Genomic DNA, 19,857 nt, shown 5'->3' with positions numbered 1-19,857 from the left:
AATTCTACTTTTAATTGCCCTACTTTCACTGGCGGATCAGCCATCGGGTTCAGCTATAGAACAGCACAACCCAAGTCCATTAAATTCACTAAAGTCATTATGCCTGTGTGTGTGTGTGTGTGTGTGTTTGTGTGGGTGTGTGTGACTTTGCACTGACTTCTAATGATACAGATTTCCACGGGCAAATCACAGTCAACAAGCCAGGTAGAGCAGACATTCAACAGCAATGTTTAATGAAGTGCTAATGTTTCCAACAGTGCATTTTTAAAGTAAATCAAATTAGATCTCGAGAAATATTTGTCCAAAACAGTGTATGGTCTTCTGCCCTGGGGGATATTTATAGATTCATAGGCTTTGACAAATATTGTAAAAACCTCTGCAGACATAGTCCCTTTATTTATGGAACAGGAAAAATTGCACCTTAAAATTCCCTCTCTGTGCTTGTCTCTCAGAGGCGGCAGCTCAGTAACGACAAAGGTGTGGACTGTTGTCAGGCGATGTGTCTCAGGCCATTCTGCACCTGATTGCCAGATTTGTCTTGACTGATTTCTCTTCCACGGAAAGAACTAAATGTGTCTGAGAAGTGACAGTGAGATAGACTGTTTTCCGTCGTCCCATCAGCTGGCAGAGGAGGTCCCACAGATTTACCACTGATTTGAATAGGATTGAGTCAGCATTATTTTAGCTCAAACAGATGAAAATGTGTTTGCATTATGCTCACCGGAGTTTAGATATTGCTCGCTAAGATGAAAATCAGATTTAGATATGATTAAAAACACGAAATAGAATGACGGTACAAAAAAAATGCTCTGTGGCGTGAACAGATTTTATTGTACGTTGGGGACTCGCAGCTTTTTTAATAGAAAATTAAAACAAGATTAATAAAAGAGCACCGCATAATGGAAAAATTAAACGAATGAGGCAACTGCTGAGTTTTGATGTGCTTTTTCAGACGCAGCAGCACACTCTGTATTAATGTATTAAGCTCAGAATCAATCTTACAGTAGGCTGCAGGAAGGATTGTGCTGAGGATTTTTGAGATCTGTGACCTTGTTTGTCCTTGACTAGTGTGCATGAGGTGGGTCTGTGTAAGTCTCCCCCCTCATCTGATCCATCACCCCACCACCATGGGTCCCCCATCCCCTAGCGGGGAGCGAGCTGCTGGGCAGCCTGGGTTTTATCTGCTATTATCTGTCAGATGCTGCGCACCTGTGAGCCTGGCCGCCCCTCTGCATGACGGGCGGCGGTGGTCGCTCGAACAATCCCAGTGGCTCCCTGCTGTCATACAGCGGCAATGAGAAGTTCTCTGGCTGCCTCCGTCTCTCTCTGACAGCCACCCTGGAGGAAAGAGGAAGAGAAGCAAAGGGAAGAGGAGGTAAAGGGAGAGAAATACCATTAAGATGAGCTGTATTCCCAGCGACCAAAGCCTGCCCACCAGCCATGTGCAGCAGCTCACCTGGCTGCCAGATAAGTGGAGATTAGAGGAGAGGAGACGGTGGAAAAGGTATTAAAGGCATAAAAAAAATGTCTCTGAAACCCAGGGATAGCTTTGATACTTTTAGAATTTCTTGTGTCGTGTGTGACATTCGATGCCGACTTCAAATAGGCACAGAGGCGGACAGTCTGCTCTGACGGGGCAATATTCGGTCTTTTATGTATTTTTGGTTGTTTGTTCCCTCTATCTATTGTTCAACTTGCTGTTGCCACTGTATACATTACAGTTTTGTGAGTTCCCTATCTAGTTAGCGGAGAATAACAGTCTAGTGACAGGGGCAAGATCAATACAGGGCCGCCGTTGGAGGGAGAGCGGCCCTAATGAACTGAATTGACTGGTGCTGAAATATGATCAGTATTTCTCTGGTGGCCATTATGTTCCTTATGAGGGAGATCAATGTCTCGTGGGTGGATCACTGAGTATACACAGCATGGTGGCAGAGCCACGGCCGATACCACTCTAAAAACTTAATGAGGGATTTAGTCACAATAAGGTTTGCTTCTGAATGTGTGTGTGTGTGCTCCATGTTCTTCTTTCTGCCTCCCTCTTTCAGTCAAAGGTCTGTTACTTAGGCCCTGCAGCATTAGTAGCTGATGTGCTTGTATGAGACTGTGCTGTTCATTTCATGGGCTATCACTTTTTAAATTGGTGAATGCCTTCTTCATGGTTGATTAGTAATTCATGCGGAGCTAATTAAGAGGCATAATAAGAGAAAGACTGGTGACGTGCCTCCAACCTCCAAAATAGGAAAACGGTTTTACCCCGGACTGTAAACACTTGTGATTGATCGCGGTGGCGCATTGCCCATAAAAGACGTTTACGCTCCTCTGAATCCGTCATCTTGGAACCAGACACCCATATCTTCATTTTGCTCGGTGCTTTCCTGATCTTGGGAGCATCTTTCCAGAAAGTTGCCTTAATGATCCCTCCATCCCAGCTGTCTAATGCCTGGCATCGTCATTTTGCTGGGTCTGTTGTCTGTATGATGGAGCTCAGGCTGGTGCCCGCCCCTGCTTGCCAACCCTCATCACGCACACACCTGTACCAGCATCTGTCCATCCTGCAGATTGGCGCAGGTGCTGCCTTTAGATTGTCTGTCTACATGCCATTAAGGCAATGTACACCCTCAGTCCAGTAAATTGCAAGATGTCATCTGGTTCTCTTTCACTCACTATATTTTTCTGTCATACATATTTACACACGTGCACTTAACGGAGGAATAAAGCGGTCGTTTATTGTATCCGGCCGTCTATCTGTCCCGTTTGTCAGTGGGAACGCTTTATGATTCCAGGCGCAACGCTGCAACGATGACGTGTGTACCCGCAGTCTAATTCCATCATCAGCATCATTACTGCCATTATCCCGTGTCTCCCTTTAATACAGGCTAATGGATGACCAATAAAGATAGATGAGCCTGGCAGTGTGGAGCTAATAGGCAGGACATGATGTCTGGCTTCTGTCCTGACTCTACTCTTTACCCAATCAACTGGCCCCATAAAGAGAAACATAGCTAAAATATAATCTGGAGTTATTCCCTCAATTTGAATGAATCACTGTATCTTCAGCTCATCTGTGTGCTGATAGTTTAGAATAACTCAGGGTGACTTTTGTGTGCTTGGGTAACTATTAAAAAAAAGAGCTGATTGGATTTATAAATGAAGTCAGCACACAACAATGGACACACAGCATTTAACTGATATTTAAAGTGTTATGAATTAATATAATTTTGGATACGGAAAGGTAATTTCTTTCTAAATGCATGTTTATAGTCCTTTAACTGTGTGTGTGTGTGTGTGTGTGTGTGTGTGTGTGTGTGTGTGTGTGTGTGTAAGAGAGAGAGAGCGAGCGAGAGATAATCAAGAAAAAATGATAATACTATATTGCATGTAACAACTGGCATAGATGCCGCACTGACACATTACATATTTTCATATATAAAATTGTACAAATTCGAGCCGAACGAGAGAGCTCAGCGGTGCAGTGGAGCATTGTAGCTACGACTTAATTACAGTGAGGAAAAGGAAGTACATGGGTTAAGTTGTGAGACTTTTGGTGCGTAAAAAGTAGTTCTCACAGAGGCTGACGTGATGTACATCGCCCTAAAAAGAGTCCTGTAAATTAAAATATTTCTACACATGTGATATTAACTGTGGTGAGTTTACAAAGGTACATGTTCAATCATGTTTAAAGGGTGGCTGGGTAACAGTATGACATTCAGAAATGTCTGAAATATCAAAATGAATTTGGTTGAGCACAACTTTTATTGTGTCTCCAGGCAGACTCCAATATGTGGTGCACCTGCATAAAATGTAAGTAGAAAGTTTTTGATTGAACTTGCCAGAGCAACATCATGGTGTGTAAACACTGGCCACTTCAAAGACAGAAAGCTCCAGAAACTGAGCGGCCTTACGTTGATGAGCCCAGCCGTGAGGATAGGAGAGCCATCGAGCAGAAGCTTAGATTAGCAGTAATCCTTTGTTAGACTTGTTGAGAAGCTGCTGAAATCTCTTGTCCATCACTCTCACTCCTGTGATAGTTTGTGGGGCTCTATCAAAGTAGCAGTGCAGAGATGTATAATAAATGACAATGGCAGAGCCTTAAAAACTATAATAATACCATTTATAAAGCATATTTGCAACAGTTTGCTTCTGCAAATGTACATGAATGTTACATTTTGTTAGTTCAACGTAATGCTTCTTCACAGAAAAGTGAAGCGACTAGTATGTGGAATCAAAAAGCAATGCTTGGAAAATGTAACAAACAAAACAGCTCAGAAAACTGCTTCAATAACTGACATAAAATGACTATTATAATATTCTGGGAGTTACTGTGCTCACTTTGTTTGTTTGTTTTTTAAATTCTCTTGTATACATCTAACAGACTCTGGAACCGGTCACACAGCACAGTGAACAAACATCTTGGGGAGGCTGGCATTTGAAACAGGCCTAATCATAACTAACTAAATGCCTGAAACTATGAAACGAAATATCAGAGAAGAAAAAATGCTCCGTATAGTTCTGCATCAGTTACTTTTCAATTACAGCAGCCGAAGCAGAACGAAATTGTTAGTGTCATTTATCGACTGTGGTGCTCTCCATTAGACTAACAACTGAGAGAAATCCATCCTGTGTTTATAACCACCTGGCTGTCTTACAATAACAAAGAGTTAATTTCTGTCTGCTGGCCTTAAATCTTTATGTTGTGATACAAGGAGCAGATGAAACATATACACACGGAAACACTTGAAAGCGCACAGAGACCAATGAAATCTGACCAGGCAGGTAATCATCTTGGTGGCTTTTCTCGCTGCAGTTCCCTGAAACAATGGGGGTTTCTCTGGATGCAGAGTGAAAGGTAATCGGTGTCTAATTTGAGAAAGGTAATGACCCTGGTCGTCTGAAATGTCCTGCTAAATCACCTAAAACAATACTTGAAAATATCATGTTATATTTATCATATTACATACGTGAAAGTTGGCGTTTTGGAAATATTGTTCTTTGCAAATAGTTAAAATTTGCGAGACATTTCAAGCATTTTAATATTATATTTATAAAGGTGGATAAAGGAGGATTGTTATTCAAATGCTTATGACGCAAATATATCAAAACAGTTGAATACTTCTGCATCTGAACATGTCTTAACGGCAAAGTTACATGTCTATTACTTATGCCTTGACGATCAACCCTGGTGATGTGGACCAGGCAAGACTAGCCGAGCGCAGACGCCATCCCCAACCCCCCTATGTGTATATATTTTTTTAATACTTTGTGAGGAAAAACTGTCAACCATATCCAAAGTGCAGGACCAAAGAGAAATAAATAATGTATGCTTTTGTTCGATTCTTTGAAGACGATATGTGCTACGCGTTGCCCGTTTTAAATGTCGAAGATTTCAGACCTCTGCACAAAACAGATTTTGATAATCAGAAGGTGTATCTGGTTCACAGAACTGAAGAGAATGGCAGCGCAGGCCAGCCGTGCGAAGCACAGATCCTTGCCCTTGCAGGTAAGTTGCCCTCTTATAACAAATCAGCGGTTATATTTTTAATGGTGTTTGTTCTGCGTCCGACCAAGTAACGTTGACGTGCAGCGATACGTGTCCAGGTGTCAAAGCGAAGTCCTTTTGTCCGATCTGTCAAGACGTGATCAGCTGGAATCTGACACTGATAGCCACAACAACGTCCTCGGCGGTGGCTAGCAAGATAAGCTAGTTAGACGTGCTAAGATAAGTTTTGGTAGACAGCCATACCTTCTCGTCAATGCGTTTGCAGATGTGTTTTAAACTCGGCGTGTCGTTTCCCTCAAGAGTTGTCTCTCTTGTTTCGATATAGTAGCGCTGCTTGTTTCGCTAAATACGTGGCACGCGACGTTAGCCAGTCACAGCGGTTGTTTACAACATGAAGCTAACGCTCGCTAGCTTGACGTGTGCTCGCTTTGCGCGTTAGCATGTTCGCGCTCGCGCGCTGGTCTGGCGGCGTGCAGACGCAGAGCTGTCGGTACATGACGGGACGCGTGTGACAGCCGCGCGGTCGAGTCATTATCGATTATGCAGAGGTTTGTGAATGTAGGCGAGCGGGCTGCTAGCTCTGGCGGGTTGCGGTTAGCTCATTAGCTGGCTTTATCTGTCGGTTTGTGCCATAGCGGGGACGCGGTGCTGCAGTCACCGCCATGTCTCGGATGTTAATGGAGAGAACATGCCAACGTCATGGCTATTTCATGACGCCGCGCCCGTGTGCAAGTGGAGTGGTTTGCTTCACGATAGCTCTCCAGTTACGGTGGTGTTTCTATGTCCGATCTCTAACTCGCTGCATTACTAATCCTGTGGGCTGCGGTCCGGTCTGACACACACCTTCACAGCAGCAGTTGTCTTGAAGCGCTGTAAAGCCAGGAAGATTTGTATTGCGACATTGCAGATATGTTACTCTAATAAGAGTGCTAAAGTTAGTTTACTCTAGCAGAATGGACAGACAAAACGCCCTCTGCTCGAGTTGGACAAATGGATGAAATAGTTCCGCAGGTACTTTGAACGTTTTATGAAAATCCATCCAACTTTTTTTGGAAACTTTTATGAGTTTCTTCCTGATTCTGTTTCTGCACTTCACAGATACAGTAGAGGAATTTGAAGACATTATAATGCAAAAGAAGATGAAAATTCCCAAGATGTCCATCAAGAATTCAGGAAACTCAATCGAAAACAATTTTGGAGAGGAGAGAATGCCACTCAGGCATAAAAAGGTAGGCTCACCAAGATTAGAAAAGTAGTCTTGTATTGTTTGAGTTTGTACAATGATCAGTGACCAGTAGGCTGTCATGAAATTGAATCACACTGGCCCTTGATCCTGCTGACTTAGGCCCATCTATTGATAGCACAAGTGAAATAAAAGTGTAATATCTAAAATAAGTAAATCAAATCAGCCATGTTTGTGGGTGCAATGATCAATAACAAGTCACAAAAAAATGCACTACCCAAGTATTTCACTAAAATTGCTTATGTTGCCAATCTTTTGTCGTGTCAGTAAGAACCCTCAATATTTTTTCCCCATAGAAAAAAAAGTGTGTGTGGGCGCATGTGTGACAAATATCATGTTAATGCCTACACCTAAATAGTCTTATATTTAAATATATCTATTCATGATACAAAGTCACTTTTCCATAAACTTGGCTGGCACCCAAAATCCCCCACGCTATTTTTACCATATGCTGGATTAACACAAATTCAGCACTCTGGACAGCTGCCCTTTCACAGACAAATCCTCTGAGCGGCTCATCAAAGAACTCAGTGACTCCTCTTCTCCCAGTTCCTATTGAGATCTGCACAGTCTAAACTAAGTGTTTGCAGTCTGTCGTGTCCTGTTCAGATTGACGTGTGATCTGTTTGGCCTTAAAAGTGTTGAACGGGATCACTGTTTGTCACATATGAAGTGCACTTTGTCACTGATGGCACAAAGAGATTTGGGAGATTCTGTAAAAATGTTTAAAAAAAAATGTTCATATGTTTAACTTTGTAGTTATTAAAATGTCATTTTGCTGGCCTATTTGTTTCCTAAATGAACATGTATGGCTTTCTTCAGGCCCTGACTCAGGACCTTGGACGCCCCCTTTCCAACTCCTCCAAGAGCCTGGCTGCAGTAGTGGCTCGCCTGGAGAGAAATGCAGCAAACTCCTGTATGGAGGGCGAAGAGGACCTGGATGAGGACCGGCTGGCTGAGGAGGGAGAGGATGCAGACGACGAAGATGAAGATATGGAGGCAGAGCATCAGCATCATCATCACCAGCAGCAACAGCATTTGGAGGTGGACACGGATTGTGTGTCCGGGGTAGTTCCGGCTGTGGTTCCCAGAGTCCTTTATGAGGAGCTGGTTCATAGCTATAGGCAACAAGAGGAGGAGATGAGGAGGCTGCAACAGGAGCTTGAGAGAACCCGCAGGCAGCTGGTGCAGCAGGCCAAGAAGCTGAAGGAATATGGCAGCTTGCTGACAGAAGTCAAAGAACTGAGGGACTTCAACAGGAGGCTGCAAGACGTACTTCTCATGAGACTGGGCAGCGGTGAGAAATGAGGGGCATGCACACCCAACACGCAAATCACTGCTGTGTTTGCCACAAAGTTGATTAGTAACCTCAGACCTTCAGTCATTGCAATAATTGTGGTATTGAAAATGACAATTCAGCTTTCTAATCTTGGAAAGTAACATCTGTAAAGACAGAATATGCCATTTTCAGTGTAAAGAGGCAGGGACTGGTGTGTAGACATATGCTGATCCTAGTGTTTGCTGCATGTCTACACAATGCACTGATTCAATCGCTCGGGGCCTGAGAATAATCTATGCCTTTTTAGAAACAGTGGCAAACTCTACACATGATTGTTTACAATTAAGTCAGAAAAGAACAAAAGAAGATGACCCTTGAATAGTTTTTTTGCTGCTATTTAAACTTCGTCTTTTTAGTCGAGATGTACATGAGCATTTAGGACTGCTGTTAAAACATCACTGTATTCTTCTGAAATCCAGATACACCCATAAAGCTATAAATAGAACTAAAGTAGATCAACTTTGAGTTAGGCTGATTTAGTATGGCTCGCTTTTTAAGTTGGAGTAGACTTATGAGAGTGGCCATAATAATACAGAAGAAATGTGTGTGTTTATATTTATATATTTTCAAGAAGATTTTAATACTGAGAAAAGGAAGAAATCTTGGGGCGTGGAATGTAAACACTTGATGAGAAAGTCGCAGTTATTAAAAAAAACAAAACAGGTTTTATACTTAATAGGCAAACATAATACAACAATACCATTATCAACCAGAAATAGTAAAGTAGTAGTACGTCCAGGAAGTTGAATAAAAGGCACTTTAAGTGTGATTAAATGTGGTGTCATTCGGTGATGCAGCAGTGTCCAAACTCGAGCTTCGCCAGATGCTGGTGTTAAGCTCAGCTCTTGTGTAGATGTGGACGGGGGCGCCTGGCGGCACCATCTAATGGACAGGCTAAAGATTAGAGCACCCTGGGGTGCTGTTGGGTAGGGGATGGAGTGCACTGACCGATATTAAAACTCATCAGCTACATTGGAGCTCGGAGTTGCCAGCCACCAAGCCAGCTTAGTTACTAGGCTAAAATAACTGCACAAGGAAGCTCGCTCAAGGCGGGAAGCAAACGGATGAGCAGGAGGGCACAGTACCAGAGGTAAAGTCCAGAAAATTCATTGTCACATGCTACTCCAGACCTCTCTTCTAACTTTAGTGTCATCCTCTACTATATAACTTTACTAGCAATTGATGAATGGCGTTTGACCTAACCTCATCTTGAAGTGCCGACAGGCGTAGATTTGTGTCTGGTGTCTCCATAATGTTAAATATTTCCTCTGTATCTGTAGAGCCTATGCATGACAATGGCACTCAGACAATCAAGGCTGAAGTGGTTGAACCCATTGTTGAGGCCCAGGAGACATGCAGAGAAGAAGCCAACACCAGTTCCAGCTACTCCCCTTCACCGAGAACAGTATACACCTGCAACGATGGGAAGGTATGTCTCACTGGACCGAGCGATACTCTTCATTACCAGCCACAACAGTATGTGGCTTGTTTTTGTCTTCCCTTTGTGAGTCTGTATGTCACCATGGCAAAATGTGGTCCTGGAGACACCTACTGTAGTAGTAACTACCACAGAAGGGGTTTTGGATACTATGCCAGGTGTCTGTCTGTGGACAGATTTTTACAAAGCAGTACCCATCCCAACTGTGCACTTTACAAGTGTGTCGTTAAGATTTATATAAAAGGCAAGTTTGAGGATGGGTATAGGTCGGACAAAGGTGCTGTAGTGGCCCCTGCTCCACTATACGCACGTGGCACTAGTTGTTGTCACGGCCTGTGGACGGTCTCCGGTTTAGTTAACGTTTCCTGATTACCTGCAGCTGTATCATCTCTATTCAGATTTTTCTTTATCTGATCCAGACCTTGCATGCGGTGTCGTGTCCGCAATGTTCCCTGTCTGGTTTCCGTTTTTATCCTCTCTTTTGTTTCTTGTATTTTGACATTTATTCTTGAATGCAAAATCACTCATCCAAATGTAAACAAAAGGCCCCCGAGGACTGAAGGCTGCCATCTCTCACTAACTGATGGACTGACCTTTTAACATTGTCCAACAAACATCAAATAAGTCTGATGTCCTCGGAGACTGTTAAAAGCTAATGTGTAATGTTTAGTCAGTCAGCAGTAAAACAGGCTTATAATTTCAATTATGATCGATTTTTTAGAATGTTTAATTTCTATGTCCACCTCTTCACTTATATATTTAAATGCACCTGAAATTGATATGGTCAAATGTTACATTACAGACAGGGTCTTTCAACCTTTACATGACGATGATCCTAATAATCCCGAATCCTTCAGTCCCCGCTCCTGTATCCCTGGCGCTCTGCCTGGGGGTGACCCTGGGAAGTAGCCTAATGCTGTAGGAAATGCTGTATTTCCTCTCAACACCCGTGTGGACCTGGGAACATGCCGTCATAGTTGATTAGTCCCCCCCCACCCCCCTCCTCTGGCTGCCCTACCCTAGCAGGTAAACAAGGTTGAGGAGATTATTATTGTTCCTGCAAGCCCAGCCAGCATCATCAGTGTTTATTAGCCTGTTAGGGTTCTTAACTCCCCCCCCCCCCCCCCACTGCTGTAACTCAACCAGCGTCCTGTCTCTCATGACAGGGGGGGAATTGGTACTACAAGCTCTGGGGCCTGCAGCCACTTCAAGCGTGAAGAACACTTGCAAATTAGAACTCTCCCACGTCAGGGACCCCATATTAATTATTTGCACGAGAGGAATTTAAAGTGACTGACAGGTTAGCCCTTGTGAGATAGTGAGAGGAAGGAAGGGCGGTGGGGGGTACAAAAGAAAGAGGAGAGATGTTGGTAGAGAGATAAACGAGAGCAATTGGGAGGGAGGATGAAAACAATCTTGACTAACTTAAGGGCAGTAAAAAGCTTGTCTGCTGGCCAGGGGCCTAAATCACATTAGCTGCACAGGGAAAAGCCTTTTGGATGCTGGCCTAAAGACTTACCAGTGATAAGAGAGTAGAGAGGGGAGAGTCACATATGCCCCCTGCTGCATTAGCTCACCTAGAAACCCAGGGCAGTCTGGCCCGGCTGGCAATCGGCTTGGAGTGTTTGGCGCAGGCTTATGCAGCGTCCAGTGGAAGTGTGTAGAGAGCCACGGGCTAAGTTCACAGTGGAGCTAATCCAGGCTACATGCGGCAAGAGGCCTGAGCTCATTTATGTATCCTGGTTGGTGAAAGTTGTGCTTCTGGGATTTGTAATTTGGTCTAATTGGGAGCTGGCCAAGATGTGTTTCGCCATGATGCGCTGTGATCTACCTCATTCATTTAGGTTTTACACCGACATGTCGCATTGAAGATTTGTTGAAACTGGATTTGAACCCCACAGCAGTTTAACAATGCACGGCAAATTTTGTTGTTTTCCAGTAAAATCATGTGCTTCCAAGTACACAGAAAAAACACAGCGACAGTCGGTTTACATTGCAAGGCAGCTGGATTCTCGTGATGTGACGAGATACAGCGGGAGATGCCGGATCACATGTCACAAGAGCATGGACCAATCGGCTCTAAGCGTAGTTTTAGGTGGATGTGTGTGTGAGACGACACAGAGAGTCGACTGTTTGTTTAAAACTTCAATAGCGGCTCCCTGAGAGGTTAGCGTGGATGCTTGAGCGTCAGTTATACTCAAGAGTATTTCTTCAGTGAAAAGAAAAGCAAAGAGCGACATTGAGCCTTTTCTCGTTGGAAAAGATGTTTTTTTACTCTTCTTCTGACACACTTCGGGTAGTGTTTGATTGTCAGATGGTTCATCCAATCACGTGCCACGCATTTTCCAACGCCAGCTTCTCAGATGGTGTCTGACGAGTCAGATGACCGATTGGAAACTTTTTGCTATTAACTTTTTTCCCCCAAAATTCTTATTTTGCAGCTACACTGTAAAATGTGGTTCTGAAAACATCTGAGCAGAGGAATAAGCAGTAACAGAATCTTGATTTACATTTGAACACCGCTGACTAGTGTGACAGTTTGATTGGAGTTCACCAGCTTTATGAGCAGTAATTGGCAGCTCTTACTTATCTTTTGGGCTCTGTAGAATCGTGTAAGTGTCATTAGGAGCACTAAAATGAGGAAGAGGAACCTGCTTTTTTATTATCCGTCCCATGTACTCCAGTTTGAATAAAAGGACAGTTCAAGCAAATATGACAATTATTTTTATTAATGTTATGAACTGTAGCTCTTGGTTTCAGTTGTTTTGTCTAGAAAAAGAAAGTGATCCTTTTAAATCCTCTTGGGGAAATTCTTCTCTGCCTTTGACCCATCCTTGGTTGAGGAGCAGTGGGCTGTCCTGTTAGGCGCCCGGAAAGCAACTAGGGGTCTTGCTCATGGACACTTTGACATGTGAACTATGGGGGGAACTGGGGTTCAAACCGGCTATCTTGTGATAAAGGGACGACAACGGCATTCATCTATCATGCCCTCGTTGTTTAAACATCAATAAGATTTAACGAAATTGCCATCCATCCTCCAACGCCGCTCTGTAAACAATAACACGGTAACTACAGCTCTGAAGTCTGCTGAAGCAACATGAATCATCAGGGACAAGATTCCTGTTCTGTCCATTTAAATGTTTCTGTGTGACAAGGTCAGTTTCTTCATTATTTTTATTGAAGACATTAAGTAAAGCTCTTTTTTTTTCTTGACAACTTCGTGAGCTCATTAAACTGTTCGGTATCGGCAATAGCGTTTGTTTATTTAAAGATAAATCTCCAGCTGACTGTAGATGTACATGTTAAAATGTGGTGTACTCTGTTGTCTTCTGCAGGTTCACCTCGGTGGAGGGATCTGGGTGGAGGAGGAGAAGTGGCATCAGCTGCAGCGGACCCAGGGAGACTCCAAGTTCACAAAGAACCTGGCTGTAATGATCTGGGGAACAGAAACCTTAAAGAACCGTAGTGTCACTGGCGTAGCCACCAAAAAGAAGAAAGATGCGCTGCCCAAACCTCCACTGTCGCCCAGCAAGTTGAAAATTGTCAGAGGTAAGATGAACTCTAGTTTTACACCTATGAAAGCAATACTGAGTGAATATTTTCGTCTTTCATTCGGCCTTTTCATCATTGAATTATTTTCATTAGATTCTAGACAAAGATAAGATCTGCAATTTCTCTTATTTGATGTAGTCTGACTGCTCCTACTCGCTCCTTCCACAGAGTGTCTCTACGACAGAGTGTCTCAAGAGACAGCCGACAGTGCAGAGATTACGCAGAGATTGTCCAAAGTGAACAAATACATTTGTGAAAAGATAATGGACATCAACAAGTCCATCAAGAACGAGGAGCGGCGGGAATCCAAGCTGCTCATCAGACAGACAGTGAAGATGGAGAACTTCACCTACGATGGCATGTAGTGATCAACTGTTGTCACGCCAGCGCCTTCTGCCCCACCCCCTCCCCATGGTCGGCAGGATATTGAGGGGACTAAATATGGGTGGTTGGGGGATGTTTGTCACAAGAGCAGGTTTTTTCTTTTGACACATTGGATTGGTTATTATATGAAACGTCTAAACAAATACACCCGCTCCCGAGCTCCCTGCAGAGCAACCGTCACCTTCCTCAGTGCCCAGTTTTCCCATTGGCTGACAGACAGCTTTACCCAGCAGTGAGAAATTGAACGCGTGGGAACTAGTTTGATATGAGCAGGTATGAGTGATTTTATAAGCTTTACAGTGGGACTGGTACAGAGACATGGTTTACTGACGTGTGTGCATTTGTGTCAAAAAAAAAAGGATATGATGTAATTGTTTAAATTGATTTATTGTTCTGTGTCAGAACATAGTTTTGAGTCCTTAAACTTTTAAAAAGTAAGAGGTTATTTCCCTAGACAAAGTCTTCTGATGCTATAGAGATAATGATGCTAGCTTACGATAGATCTTAGACGTGTGAACGGTCGGATGTTTTGGTTACAACCCAACAACGTCTGGGAGCGCTTGCTCTGGTACTTAATGAGACGAGACACTCGGGTCTCAAGTGCACGAGTCTTGATTGGCCATAGCCATATTGCATTTTGCAGCAGAGATTCTGTTGCTTCAAGAGATTAACTATAAGTGTGTGCGCCCCCCTAACTTAAGGCCAATCACAACATATTGTTTTATCGAAAAGACCGAGGCTAATGGAGGTAAAATGAGAAGTATAACTCTAATGTAGAGTTCATAGAGTGATAGTTGTGTTTTTGTTTTTTATGTTAACCTTTCAGTTGTGAGCAATCAAACAAGTCACTTTCAGACAATTTGACTGTTTAATGAGTTGTAGTGGTACAGGCATGTTGATGCCTAGAAAGGCCTTAAATGGATTTGGCAATCACCAGGAGCTGCTATGCCCCTGGGTTTTCTAGCAAGCTGTGATTGTATATGTATAGTAAGCGGAAGCATTGAAGCTTCACCTGCACTTTGCTGTGAGAATGTGAGAGGTGGCTTGGTACTATTTTCTGCGCGATTCACACCATTAAGTTGATCTCAGCCGGGCTGCTTTCTGCCCACCCATCTTGTAGTTAAGAGACGCTGCGTTGCACGAGACAATGTGAGGAAGAAAATCAGGGCACAGCTCTGCACGGTTGAGGTCATCTGCATGTGAAAGCAGTGCTATCTGTGGGTAAAGCTGTCTGAAACACTATTGTGCTGTTTGAAGTCATCTGGGCCTGCTGAACCCCATAATAACCCCCTCTTTTTTTAAAGCCACGCCACTGGGGAACAAAGTAAGGTCGCTCCAGTGACAATTTCCTCTGAGCTATGCCATCAGAACTTTGAAAATGTCCTCTTTTTCTTGTATTTTTTGTTTCTCTTCAGTTGTTTTATTGTTTTGATCCAAAATGGTTTGTGTGGCTGTCTGCAGGCTGGAACTAAATGCTGCAGATTGAAATCTCAACTGTGACCTAGCTGTGGCTAACTGTGAATCTGCTGCAGAACTGCCCATCAAGCCTCTCTCCTCTTCATACTCTAGATTCTCATTTGTCGGTGGGTTTATTTCTGTCAATATCATTTTGTCTGTCTTGTTGTTGTTGTTGTTGTTGTTTTTTTTCTCAAAAAGTTCAGATCAGCCTTTTGTTAAGCTACTTTTATGTTTTGGAGATATTTTTGTGTACATAAAAAAAAAAAATCATCCTTTTTTTATTTTTTCAACCAAACATGAATATTTCAGTTTCTAGACGTTACATGTTACAGTTTCAAAGGTTCTGGTCAAGTTTGGGTTTATCCAATCGATGTTGTAATTCCATGTTACCTGACAAGTTATTGTGTTTCATTTTTACACTTCCATATTGTTCATATGAATTGTTGGCTTTAAGCTTGATGTTGTATCCAAATGTAGATCAGGGAAATCTACAAACAAATGAAAAGATATCTCCCTTTCTTAGCCAAAGTGATCTCTGTAGAATATGAGAGACGAGGCTTCCCTGAACAGAGCCCACACATTAAGCTACATCCACAACATTCGCTATCTAATGAGCCTCACTTAGGATCTACCTTCTAATGATCTACCGCAGTAAGATGATAATTTGTATCGTTAAAACATTGCATTGAGATGCAATAGTTGGATCAACACAATCCATTTACATTGAATGCACTTTAAACTTCTGGGCAATTTCTTCAATCTTAAAGAGATGTATTTGTGGTATTTGTCCTTGTTTTTTTTTTTAAAATGTCTTTATAGATAAAAGTTAACAATCATTGTATTATCATGAAGCACCTTAGAACGTTTTGGTTTATTGTTTTTCGCTGGCAAGAATGAGTTATGGGATGTAATGTTGTTTTGCCAGTCAGATATGCCCCTGACATAGCAATGTTTCAAAAGGAGCTTGATAGATTTCATAACCCCAACTACTACTCGGTAAAACTTCTGAGTATTTCATTTTTCGAAGATTTATTCGGCCACACGATGGTGAAACAGGATTCAATAACTCCGTCGTGGCCTCCTGAACAATGAATGGCCCACTTGGCAAAAGTCCAAAACTCATCTTGGCTTTCAAGCCCAAGACAAGATTCATCACTCTGAAGCTATTTACCTATGACATGTGCAAGCTGACTGGAATATGTGCTTTAACTTAATGTGTGAAGATGCTGGTTATGCATAGATATGACTTGTATCGAGATAATTGTGTATTTTTTACAAACGAATGGTAATTGTAAGCCAAAGTATTGGATGCTGAGATCAAGCTAAAGAAGGGGGATGCTCACTGAGGATTCAGCGAGGTTTGCACAAAAGATGGCCCAAGCCAAGGTAATAGAGCCTAGTGAATCTTAAAACACCAATATGGTGACATATTATTTACTTTTTTTGTTCCTAAAAAAAATGAATATATATCTGTTTTTCCTTTTTTTCGTTCCCCTGTACAAAGCAACATGTGAGGTGTTGGTGCGCTCACGTGTATTTAACATACACGCGGTTTAAAAGAAAGAAAAGATTCCTGCTGTGCAAAGCAACCATGCTGAAATTATGACACTTTGTCGTGTTGTGTTTGTGTTTGTTTCTTTGTTGTTTGATGCCAAAAGGGGGTGTAGTTAAATAAGGCTTTGAGATGAAGCAATACTATAGTTATTACATCATCTGAAACTTCTTTTCAACATGCTGGTTTCCTGGAGCGCGATTAAGCCTAATCCTTTAACTCAACCCATCTTTCATGGATGAAAGCTGTATGGAAGAACTGTATGTTTTCAACACAAATTTGGCTTAATCTGTCATGGAAAGGCCAATCTCTAATATTTACCAAGTCACTCGCAGAAGAGCAGTTTGGGATTTTGCAGCATCTTAGAAACACACACCTGTCAGAGCCATTAAAGGATGATAAAGGCTAGTTTTGCTCTGTGACATAACACCAGACCTTCCTGTACTTTCACTGTCACGCTCAAGTCGTGCCAGAGAGGAAATGTAACCTCTCTGGCTCTGTGATCCTCTTGCTGTGCCACCTCTAGTTTCTTACTCTCCTGTTGTTTCTATGGACTGGATTTAAAGATGCACATCTATCAAGATAATAGCAAATCCTGTCCTCTTGGCTTGGTGTTTTGGCTTATGTTGTGAACATGTTGTGTCAAAGCGTCAGAAATCAGGGAGCTTTATGCTGCTTTTTGACAGTTTGATCGGGGGAAAGAGATCAGTTCCAACTTCACTGTGTTGGATCAAGATAAATGGCTTCATCTAGCAGTTTTCACAACTAAGTGTACACAAAACATATTACGGTTTGAGCCTCAGATACATTGTCAAACTTATCTCAAATGAGAAGAAAAAAATGGGAAGAACACATTGTTGGGCCTATATTTTTCTTAAGGTATCAGTAACTTTGTATACAATCCACAAACCGGTTCTACTTCATCTGACTTCACCGTCCTACCTCATTGTTACTCTGGTGTTTGTTTGTCAGTGACTGTAAACTATGTGTATGTGTGTATATATATATAAAAAAAAGAATCTATAGGAAAGGTATACCTGATTACTCTCAACATGTACAGCATATAAAACTTGTAAAACACCTCAGTAAACAATATCATTCTTAGGAAAAATCAGTTTTATTACCTGCTTAAAGATGCTGCTGTGAAGGGTATCTGCGTGAGGGGGTCGTCTCTGAATATATATCTTCGCTCTTTGCTATGTCGTGCAGTTGATCAGTGGTTGTGTTGCGTCTCTGTATTGCATTCTGAGATTTTTACTGGTTGACGGTGCTACCAGCAAACAGTTCAAGAACTGATCTGTCTATCGGACCTCAAATGGTGCTGTTTTTCTATGTTTTTATCCTCATACAGCTATGTTTTATTCAGGTGTGTCAAGCGCTACTATCCCCTCAGCTAATCAAATTTCAAGCCAAAATGTTTCACAAACCGATAACTCCTGCTATTACTGTATCAACTATATGCTATCCATCCAAATATTGTAGATAGTGATTATATCCTCAGCTGTGAGTTTCAGAAGTACCTCAGAACTTGCTGATTTTCAATGGATGCATTTGCTTCTAGCACCTGTTGTCTACCAATATCACATTGTTGCAGTGTATTTTCAGAAATGTGTATTTTTACTGGTTAGATCAGGTTTCACTATACATAGGACATGATTACGATATCACACTCAGATGACCGATAAATTGAAAGGATACCACTGTTCACTGGTTGCGTGCCAGAGTGTCATAAAAGAAGATGGCCTGGACTGGGCAGCGTGTGAGACAGTAGAAGAGGTCCTCAGCAAAGCCATGTTATGTTTGAATCAATGTTAGATTTATTTCACAGAAGCGAGAGATTCCATTGGAATTTGTGTTTATGGTGGGAAAAATAAGATCCGTTTGAAGTGATTTTGGTATTGCCCCATCTGGTTTAAAATGAAATGTGTCACAAAAAAACATTACGGAGATGACAGACGGTCTCCATGCGCCATTTTGGAATGATTGATTTCATCTAGTTAGCACTTTAATCTTCCCCAGTTGTATCTCTTTGTCCCAAACAGATATTTAAACAATTCAAACTGTAATTTCCGGTGTTAAAAATGAAATTAGTGTCCAAATGTATGATTGACGAAGCTGTGAGCGAAAGTCACATAAAGCACTTTTAAGTTTCTGGACTTGGCATAATCAGACAGAAAAAGTGCATTATGTTGTCTGTTCCCCTGTACGGTGACGCCAATGGAATCTTTTCTGCGCCAAAGTGTTGTGTTGGATTACTTTGCTCTACCTGTCGGTGTGTAAATGTGTGTTTGTTTCGTTGTTTTTCTTGCTCTCTCCTTGTCCGTGGACATGTGATGTGCTGGGGAACCCGTCGCTACTGTGATCCGTGTATGTTCAAACACACAGCAGTTGATTTCATGGAAGCACTTAAATAAGCCATTCATTGGACTGTTTCCTAATGGTTCAGTTTTAAGCTTTGCTCTGGTCCAGGGAGTTGACCCAGAGAGTTTTGTGTGTAATTGAATTCCTATGCAGGTGCTGAGTTGTAATCACCTGGTACCACATCGCTGTTGGGTGGAGGGCCAACCGGGGAGAGCGATAACTGGAGCGTTTGAACCATTGAATGTCTCAGCACAGCCTTGAGATTGAATCAAAGGGGACAATGGCGACATGACAAATCCGTACTGAACTATTACTACATTTTCATACTCGTGGAGTTGAATTAAACTGAGCGATACAGGGCTGCTTGGGTATATACCTGTCTCTAGTTGTAACTGCATTGCAATGATCATTGGGGAAAGACAGGGTTATTACTATATGGAGTTTTTCCAGATGGTATGATAATGTGAAAAGATCTTCAAGACTATTGCAGTGAACACTCCCTCACCCTACGTCAGCCTCCCAGAGGCAACCCTACATTTCCAGAAAATGTTTTAAGTATATGCGATAGAGAGTGTACATGTCTTTGCTAAACCGGCCACACCTCTGCTATGCGAGCAACTCTTTGACGCTTAGCATCCTGTTCTGTGTTTTCTCTTGCTGCATTCAGGAACACCTGTTTAATGTATAGGTAAACAGAAATAAATCAAGACTTTTATTCTATCAGCACAAACCTCTTGTTGTCTTTTTTTGTCTTTTCCCGCCCATGTGAAACAAACTACTGGTCAAGATGTTGAACAGTATCATGTTGGAAACTGAAGGCTCAAGTTAAAAGCACGCTAACCCGTTCTGTTTTTCCTTTTTAATAACTTTTAAATGTGAACTAAAACTGAATGCATTTATTACTGACTGATTAGCTGAGTGCAATATGGGGAAGCTTTAACTTCCTGGGGTCTGGCTGTCTTTGTGCTAAGCTAGGCTAACCGGCGACTGAATGTAGCTCAACATCTTACAGAAAGGTCTCAGTTTTCTC

The 19,857-nt window shown here is 42.2% G+C and overlaps 2 protein-coding genes across 3 annotated transcripts in view; both read left to right on the top strand.

Moving 5' to 3' along the window:
- The window catches only part of agbl4 (AGBL carboxypeptidase 4), a 242,737-nt gene that overhangs the window by 170,740 nt on the left and 52,140 nt on the right, over positions 1-19,857 (top strand). The gene's annotated exons all lie outside the window — the stretch shown is intronic.
- On the top strand, positions 5,133-19,543 carry bend5 (BEN domain containing 5). 2 transcript variants are annotated; one of them, XM_068591296.1, is made up of 6 exons: positions 5,133-5,500; positions 6,599-6,729; positions 7,566-8,040; positions 9,363-9,511; positions 12,856-13,069; positions 13,241-19,543. In XM_068591296.1, the coding sequence occupies exons 1-6, from the start codon at positions 5,317-5,319 to the stop codon at positions 13,435-13,437; spliced, it is 1,350 nt and encodes a 449-aa protein (XP_068447397.1). In that variant the 5' UTR covers positions 5,133-5,316; the 3' UTR covers positions 13,438-19,543. The 2 variants fall into 2 exon arrangements, with proteins under 2 accessions (XP_068447397.1, XP_068447398.1); XM_068591297.1 differs by lacking the exon at positions 5,133-5,500 and adding an exon at positions 6,125-6,511.

The sequence above is a fragment of the Clinocottus analis genome, unplaced genomic scaffold (assembly GCF_023055335.1).
Source record: "Clinocottus analis isolate CAN_PGR_092001 unplaced genomic scaffold, fCliAna1.0.p SCAF_25, whole genome shotgun sequence".
Lineage (NCBI taxonomy): Eukaryota > Metazoa > Chordata > Actinopteri > Perciformes > Cottidae > Clinocottus > Clinocottus analis.
This window is presented reverse-complemented; position numbering and strand designations above follow the sequence as displayed.

What these genes read in the sequence shown, in the direction of transcription:
- bend5 (XM_068591296.1), top strand. Translation starts at nt 5,317, where the DNA reads ATGTATGCTTTTGTTCGATTCTTTGAAGACGATATGTGCTACGCGTTG. An exon ending in ACAGATCCTTGCCCTTGCAG is followed by an intron (nt 5,501 to 6,598) that starts GTAAGTTGCCCT and finishes TGCACTTCACAG; the next exon opens with ATACAGTAGAGGAATTTGAA. An exon ending in TCTCATGAGACTGGGCAGCG is followed by an intron (nt 8,041 to 9,362) that starts GTGAGAAATGAG and finishes CTGTATCTGTAG; the next exon opens with AGCCTATGCATGACAATGGC.